This window comes from Cebus imitator, unplaced genomic scaffold (genome assembly GCF_001604975.1).
Source record: "Cebus imitator isolate Cc_AM_T3 unplaced genomic scaffold, Cebus_imitator-1.0 Scaffold355, whole genome shotgun sequence".
NCBI classification, from domain to species: domain Eukaryota; kingdom Metazoa; phylum Chordata; class Mammalia; order Primates; family Cebidae; genus Cebus; species Cebus imitator.
The window spans coordinates 761,175-770,342 of record NW_016107670.1 but is presented as its reverse complement, the minus strand read 5'-3'; the positions used below and the strand labels follow the sequence as shown (position 1 = coordinate 770,342).

Genomic DNA, 9,168 nt, shown 5'->3' with positions numbered 1-9,168 from the left:
AAGTCAATTCTAAGCAAAAAGAACAAAGCGTGGGGCATCACACTACCAGACTTCAAACTATACTACAAGGCTACAGTAATCAAAACAGCATGGTACTGGTACCAAAACAGAGATATAGGCCAATGGAACAGAACAGAGGTCTCGGAGGCAACACAACATATCTACTAATTTTTAAGTTATTTCTTACCTTACTGCTTCTTTATGTACAGTGTTTACATATGACCCCTAGAATCTATATTTCTGATGGATTTAATTTTAAAAGCAATCTCATAAAGAGGATGAAAAAGATGTGAAGACCCACGGTTATGTTCACCCTCCTCTCCATCCTCCGACCACTTCCACCATTGTCTCATCCCATCTCTGCCTCTACTTCAACTGCTTCCAAGCCTTCTTCTAATCCTCCATCACAAAGGCATGCAAGCAGGTGACTATAAATGTCAGTTGTTCCTCATCATAGATTCTTATGTGAAAATCTAGCAAGACGAAGTAGATGGCAACAGCGGAAGCTACTATATTCATTTCCATGCCCACTGCCCACACGCTTCCAAGCCCATAGAGAGGCAGCAGGGAGAGGGAAAGAGGCAAGGGATGTGAGTAAAACTGCTGGTAGAGTGAAACTTTATGAACAGTCACTCTTTCTCTCTGGACTATCACCAGGGATGAGCTTCATAGTCGATGAGCTCAGAGGGAAGTGGCTTGCTTGACATTTAACATCTGTAAAACTACAGTGTGTGGATTCAAACCAGGTATTCCTAAGTCTCTCTCACTATATTACATGAAAGTCAATTCCCAAGTTATCAAAGTATTTTCAGAATATAAATGGTACCACTTTTATTGGCCTTAGAACTTACTTGGCCTGAAACATGATAAAATATTTGAGCTTTAAAAAAGTCTCCCCATTCATGTCCTTTGCAGGGACATGGATGATGCTGGAGGCCATCATTCTCAGCAAACTAACACAGGAGCAGAAAACCAAACACCGCATGCTCTCACTCATAAGTGGGAGTTGAACAACGAGAACAAATGGACACAGGGAGGTGACTATCACACACTGGAGCCTATTGGGGGGTGAGGGGCAAGAGAAGGAAGAACATTAGGACAAATACCTAATGCATGTGGGGCTTAAAACCTAGATGACGGGTTCGTAAGTGTAGCAAACCCCCGTAGAAAATGTATACCTATGTAACAAACCTGCACATTTTGCACACGTATCCCAGAACTTAAAGTAAAATTTAAAAATAAAATAAAAATAATAACCAAAGAAAGTCTTCCCATTTCCATAAAACAAATCGACTGGCTATGAGGAAAATGAGCCTTTTTTTTTTTTTTTTTTTTTTGAGACAGAGTCTTGTTCTTTTACCAAGGCTAGAGTGAAGTGGTATGATCTCGGCTCACGGCAACCTCCACCCCCTGGGTTCAAGCGATTCTCTTGTCTCAGCCTCCTGAGTAGCTGGGATTACCTGCCACCAATTTTTGTATTTTTAGTAGAGGTGAGGTTTCACCATGTTGACCAGGCTGGTTTTGAACTCCTGACCTCAGGTGATCCACCTGCCTCAGCCTCCCAAAGTGCTAGGATTACATGTGTGAGCCACCGCGCCTGGCCCAATCATTTCTTTAAAAACTATATTTTATACAAGTATTAAAAACCACTAAAAGTAATTTAAATATAATGTCACAGCTCAAGTGTACTTCTGAACATTGGTCTTCCCCAACCAACTGATTCTCAAATTATCTTTCCTTCCTACTCCTTAATAGTTAACCTCTACCCTACCCCTCCCCACCTTGTTTCCTTCCTTTATAGATGATATCACAATCTACCATGGTCATGCTCAGATATCTGTTTGCTTGTTTACTGTCTTTGTCCCCCATGGACTGTAAACCCCATGAGGACAAGGGCTTTGAAGATCTTTTTCACCTCCAGACCCTACTACTGCACATGGCAGGCTCAACAGATATATGCTAAAGAAATTGATTAATGATGGCAGCCTCAGCTCTCTAAGTTTCCATCCTTCAGCTTCCTGCTTACCTTCTCCTTCCCATCTTCTCCCTTAACAAATAATTAAAAAATAATTCTTTTTAAATTATTATTTTTTAAAGTCTGTCTCTCAAGGTAGGCTTTCTATAATTTAAGCTTATTAATGGCACCCAGTAAAAGGGAAGAAGTGACGACTTACTGGTGGCTCAGTTCTCTTATTTCACATGGCTTGAAGCACCATTCTTTGGCCAGTTTTTCTTGTTGAGATGCTTCTTCTAAAAACACTATCTTTAAAGGAAAGAAAAGAATCACATATTAGTGAGTCATTGTCACTTGTTTTTATTAAATATGTAAATCTTCTTTAAAGAAACTATACTGTAGCTGAGTTAAAAGGTATTTGACACCAAATGGCATTGAGTTTAGAGACAAAAAAAAAAAAAAAACAACAAAAAAAAAGAGGTTTGCTTTTGGTCATCGAAAGACAAGCTGTATGTGATTTCTCCTTTTCCGCCGTAACATCAATGTAAATGAAACTTGAAAAATTCTCAATTGAAAATACATGGTATTAAAAATGGCTAATGTGGCCGGGCGTGGTGGCTCATGCCTATAATCCCAGCACTTTGGGAGGCTAAGGTGGGCAGACAACAAGGTCAAGAGATCCAGACCATCCGGCCAACATGGTGAAACCCCATCTCTACTAAAAAATACAAAAATTAGGGCTGGGCACGGTGGCTCACGCCTGTAATCCCAGCACTTTGGGAGGCCGAGGCGGGTGGATCACAAGGTCAAGAGATCGAGACCATCCTGGTCAACATGGTGAAACCCCGTCTCTACTAAAAATACAAAAAATCAGCTGGGCATGGTGGCGCGTGCCTGTAATCCCAGCTACTCAGGAGGCTGAGGCAGGAGAATTGCCTGAACCCAGGAGGCGGAGGCTGCAGTGAGCCGAGATCACGCCATTGCACTCCAGCCTGGGTAATGAGTGCGAAACTCCGTCTCAAAAAAAAAATACAAAAATTAGCTGGGCGTGGTGGCACGCACCTGTAGTCCCAGCTACTTGGGAGGCTGAGGCAGGAGAATCGGTTGAACCCAGGAGGCAGAGGTTGCAGTGAGCCAAGATAGTACCACTGCACTACAGCCTGGCAATAGAGCTAGGCTCCATCTCCAAAAAAAAAAAACAAACAACAAAAAAAAGCAGGCTAATGGAAGAGGCAGAGCAACATGGCAGAATAAAAGGCTTCAGCATTAACCCCCTGCAAGGACACCAATTTAACAACTATCTATATTAAAAAGCACCTTCATAAGAACTAAAAATCAGGTGAGCAGTCATGGTACCTGGTTTTAACTTCATCCCACTGAAAGAGGCACTGAAGAGATACAAAAACTGGTCTTGAATTGCATATACTACTCCTTCCCTACCCCTCTGGGTCATGGTGATGTGGTGTGAAGAGCATTTCTGGGGGCTGGTGAAGGGAGAGCATATCAACTGTAAGCTGCTGAATTCAGCGCTGTTCTGTTATAACAGAAAAGAAAACTGGACCAAACTTAGCTGATGCCTGCCCAGAGGGAGCATTTAAACCAGCCCTGGCCAGAGGGGAATGGCTGATCCCAGCAGCTAGAACTTGAGTTCCCACAAGCCTCTCCATAGCCCACGCTGGCTAAAGTGCCCAGGGACCCTAATAAACTTAAAAGAAAATTTAGGCCACAAGGACTGCAACTTTTATATGAGTCCTGGTGCTGAACTGCACCCAGAGACAACAGACTGGGTGAGGACGGGGGGGGGTGAAACATAACCTCCTGAGACACAAATTGGGGTGGCTGCAGGAGTGCTGGCATCACCCCTCCCCTAATTCCAGGCTGCACAGCTCACAGCTCCAAAAGAGACTCCTTCCTTCCACTCAAGGAGAGGAGAGAGAAGAGTGGGGAGGACTTTTTCTTGCATCTTGGATACCGGGTCTGCCACAGCGGGACAGGGCACCTGTCAGGCATGTGAGGCTCTCTTTCCAGGCCCTAGCTCCTTGACAGCATTTCTAGATATACTTTGAGCCAAACAGAATCGTATTCCTTGAAGGAAAAGACTCAGTCCTGGTAGGATTCATCATCTGCTAAATGAAGAGCTCTTGGGCCCAAATAACCAGCAATATGCAGGTACTATGTTGAGGGCCTCGGGTGAGACTCAGTACATTCCCAGCTGTGGTGGCTATGGGGTAAGACTCCTGCTTGAGGAAAGCAGAAAGTAAAGTAAGCAGTACTTTGTCTCGCACTTTAGCTACCAGCTCGGCCACGAAAGGATAAAACATCAAGCAGTCTCTTGGGGACCCCAATTCCAGAACTTGGCTCTTATACAGCATTTATGGGTCTGCCCTGGGCCAGAGGGAAGCCAACTTCCCTGAAGAACAAATCAGAATTCACTACAATTTGACTAAGAGTCCTTGGGCCTTAAGGGAATACAGGCAGTAGTCTGGCCGTACTTTTCCTGGACATGTGGTGGCAGTGGCCACGAGGTGAGGCTCCTCTACCTTTGAAAAGAGGAGGGAAGTGTGGGAAGGACGGCAGCTTGTGATTTGAGTACCAGCTCAGCCACAGTTCAATAGAACACCAGGTGGCTTTCTAAGGCTTTTGACTCTCCTTGCTGGCTCCCTGAGGGCACCACTAGAACTGCCCAGGGGATTGGGGTGACTCACTACCCTGACGGGAAGGGTACAGGCCTGGCTGGCTTCACCACCTGCTGACGGCAGAGCCCCATGGCCTTGAGTGAACACAGACAGTAGCCGAGGAGTGATTACAGCAAGCCTTAGGCGACACCCAGTGCTGTACTGGCTTCAAGTCTGACCCAGCACATTCATAATGATTGTGGCCACAGAGGTGCTTGTGTCACTCTACCCTGAGCTTCAGGTGGTTAAGAACAGAGAGACAGACTGTTTGTTTGGGAGACAGTAAGGGAAGAGAACAAGAGTCTCTGCCTGGTAGACCAGAGAATTCTCCCAGATTTTATCCAGGACCATCAAGGCACTACCTTTACAAGTCTGCAAGAACTACACTGTTACTGGGCTTGGGATGCATGCTAAAGCAGATACAGTTTAGATCACAACACCCAAGTCCTTTCAAACATCTGGAAAGCCTTTCCAAGAAAGATAGGTACAAACAAGCCCAGACAATGACAACTACAATAAATACCTAACTCTTCAATGCCCAGGCACAGACAAACATCTACAAGTATCAAGACATTCCAGGAAAAAAATGACCTTACCAAAGAACTAAATAAAGTACCAGGGACTAATTCAGGAGAAAGACATGTAATCTTTCAGAAAGAGAATTCAAAATACTTGTTTTGAGGAAACTCAAAGAAATTCAAGACAACACAGAGAGAGAATTCAGAATTCTATGAGATAAATTTAACAAAGAGATTGAAATGATTAAAAAGAATCAAGCAAAAATTCTGAAGCTGAAAAATGGAATTGGCATAATGAAGAATACAGCAGAGTGTTTTAATAGCAGAATTGATCAAGCAGAAGAAAGAATTAGTGAGCCTGAAAATAGGCTATTTGAAAATACACAGAGGAGACAAAAGTAAAGAGAATAAAAAACAATGAAGCAAGCCTATAGGATCTAAAAAATCCACAAATTCAGTAACTGTTAGATTTGCCTCTAAAGAGGAGGTAGGAAAAGAGATAAGGATGGAAAGTTTATTCAAAGGGGTGATAAAGAACCTTCCAAACCTAGAGAAAGGTAGCAATACCTAAGTATAAGAAGGTAATAGAATATCAAGCACATTTAGTTCAAAGACTACCTCAAGGCATATAATAATCAAACTCTCAAAGATCAAGGATAAAGAAAGGATCCTAAAAGTAGCAAGAGATAAGAAACATGGCTGGGCACGGTGGCTCAACGTCTGCAATCTCAGCACTGTGGGAGGCCAAGGCGGGTGGATCACCTGAGGTCAGGAGTTCGAGATCAGCCTGGTCAACACGGTGAAACTTTGTCTCTACTAAAAAATACAAAAAATTAGTCAGGTGCGGTAGTAGGCACCTGTAATCCCAGCTACTCAGGAGGCTGAGGCAAGAGAATCTCTTCAACCCAGGAAGCAGAGGTTGCAGTGTGCTGAAATCACACCACTGCACTCCAGCCTGGGCAATAAGAGCAAAACTCCATCTCAGAAGGAGGGAAGGAGAGAGGAAAGGAAGGATGGAGGAGGGAGGGATGGAGGAGGGAGGGAGGGAGGGCGGGAGGGAACACACAACGGAACTCCAATACATCTGACAGCAGGCTGTTCCACGGGAAGCTTACAGGCCAGGAAAGAGTGGTATGATACGTTTAAAGGCTGAAGGAATATAAAATATCAAAATAATATCAAAAAAACCTTTTATCTTAGAATAGAATATCTGGCAAAATATCCATCAAACATGAAGGAGAAGTAAAGACTTTCCCAGACAAACAAAAGCTGAGGAATTTCATCAACACTAGGCCTGTCCTATAAGAAATACTGAAGGGAGTACTTCAATCAGAAAAAAAAGATGTTAATGAGTAATAAATAATCACATGAAGGTACAAAACTCACTGGTACTAGTAAGTACACAGAAAAACACAAACATTATAACACTGGAACTATGGTGTATAAACTACTCTTATGACCAAGAGAGATTTATCCCTGGGATGTAAGGGTGGTTCAACATCTGCAAATCAATCAATGTGATACATCACATTAACAGCATGAAGGACAAATACCTTATGCTCATTTCACTTGATGCTGAAAAAGCATTTGATTAAATTCAACATTCCTTCAAGATAAAAACCCTTAAAAACCTGGTTACTGAAGGGCCATACCTGAACATAATAAAAGCCATATATGATAGACCCATAGCTAGTACCACACTGAATGGGAAATAGCTGAAAGCCTTTCCTCTTAGATCTGGGACATGACAAGGATGACCACTTTCACCACTGTTATTCAACATAGTACTGGAAGTCCTAGGTAGAGCAATCATACAAGAGACAGAAATAAAGGGCCTCCAAATTGAAATCAAAGTCATATTTTTGTTTGCTGACAATATGATCTTATATTTGAAAAAAATCTAAAGATTCCATACAAAAAAAAAACCTATTAGAACTGATAAACAAATTCAGTAAAGTTGCAGGATACAAAATCAGCATACAAAAATCAGTAGCATTTCTGTACGCCAACAGTAAACACTCTGAAAAAGAAATTTAAAAGTAATCACATTTACAATGGCCACAAATAAAATTAAATATCTAAGAATTAACTTAACCAAAGAAGTGAAAGTTCTCTATAATGAAAACCATAAAATACTGAAGAAAGAAAATTGAAGATGACACCAAAAAATTGAAAGACATTCCATGTTCATGGATTGGAAGAATCAATGTTGTAAAAATGCCCACAATAGCCAAAGCAATCTACAGATTCACTGCAATCCCTATCAAAATATCAATGACATTCTTTACAGAAATAGAAAAAACAATCCTAAAAATTATATGAAACCACAAAAGACCCAGAATAGCCAAAGCTATTTTAAGCAAAAAGGACAAAACTGGAAGAATCACATTACCTGACTTGAAATTATACTACAGAGCTATAGTAATCAAAATAGCACAGCACTGGCATAAAAAACAAAACAGACACACAGACCAATGGAACATAATGGAGAACCCAGAAACAAATACGCACACCTACAGGGAACTCATTTTTGACAAAGGTGCCAAGAACATACACTGGGGAAAAGACAGTATCATCAATAAATGGTGCTGGGGAAACTGGATGTCCATATGCAGAAAAATGAAATTAGACCCCTATCTCTCACCATATACAAAATCAAATCAAAATGTATTAAAGACTTAAATCTAACACTTCAGACTATGAAACTACTACAAGAAAACATTGGGGGAAATCTCCGGGTCTGGGCAAAAATTTCCTGTGTAATACCCCATGAGCACAGGCAACCAAAACAGCAGTGGGCAAATGGGATAACATCAAATTAAAAAGCTTCTGCACAGCAAAGGAAACAATCAACAAAGTGAAAAGATATCCCACAGAACATGAGAAAATATCTTCAAACTACCCATCTGGCAAGGGATTAATAACCAGAGTATATATAAGGAGCTCAAACAACTCTAAGAAAAAAATCTAACATACAAATGGCAAAGAAGCACATAAAAAGGTGCTCAACATCGTTGATCAGCAGCCAAATGTAAATCAAAACTACAATGAGATATCATTTAATCCCCGTTAAAATGGCTCATATCCATGACAGGCAATAACAAACACTGGTGAGGATGTGGAGAAATGTGAACACTCATACATTGTTGGTGGAAATGTAAGTTAGTAAAATCACCATGGAGAACAGTTTGGAGTTTCCTCAGAAAACTAAGAATAGAGCTACCAGATGATCCAGAAATCCTATCACTGGGTATATACCCAAAAGAATGAAAATAAATATATGGAAGACATGTCTGCACTCCTCTTTATTGCAGCACTGTTCACAATAACTAAGATTTGGTAGCAACTTAAGTGTCCATCAACAGATGAATGGATAAAGAAAATGTGCTACCTATATACAATAGGGTACTATTTAGCCATAAAGAAAGAATGAGATCCTATCACTTGCAATATGGATGGAACTGGAGATCAGGAAGTGAAATACGCCAGGTACAGAAAGACAAACATCACACGTTCTCACTTATTTGTGGAAGCTAAAAATAAAAACAATTGAAATCATGGAAATAGTAGAGCGATGGTTACCAGAGGCTGAAAGGGGTCATTGCAGCAGGGATGGGGGAATCGTTAGTGGATACAAAAGAGAAAAATAGAAAGAATGAATAAGACGTACTACTTGATAGCACAACAGGATGACTATAGTCAATAATAACTTAATTGTACATTTTAAAATAACTAAAAGAATATAACTGGATTGGTTTGTAATACAAAGGATAAATGCTTGAGGGGATGGATACCCCATTCTCCATGATGTGATTATTATGCATTGTGTAACTTTATAAAAACATTTCATGTACTCTGTAACTATATACACCTACTATGTACCCACAAAATTAGAAATAATTTTTTTTTGAGATGGAGTCTTGCTCTCTAACCCAAGCTGAAGTGCAATGGTGCAGTATTACCTCACTGCAACCTCCACCTGCCTTAGCCTCCCAAGTAGTAGCTGGAATTAGAAGCATCC

At 41.1% G+C, this 9,168-nt stretch overlaps 1 protein-coding gene across 4 annotated transcripts in view; it reads right to left on the bottom strand.

Annotated features, from left to right (window-relative positions):
* GDA (guanine deaminase) overlaps positions 1–9,168 on the bottom strand; it is a 117,398-nt gene that overhangs the window by 60,161 nt on the left and 48,069 nt on the right. For 2 of the 4 annotated variants that reach the window (XM_017506381.2, XM_037730609.1), the window contains exon 2: positions 2,175–2,263. The exons of 1 other annotated variant lie outside the window; for it this stretch is intronic. In XM_017506381.2, coding sequence (XP_017361870.1) covers positions 2,175–2,263 — 89 coding nt within the window. The remainder of the gene's footprint in view (positions 1–2,174; positions 2,264–9,168) is intronic. One more of the 4 variants, XM_017506382.1, reaches the window with a different exon arrangement.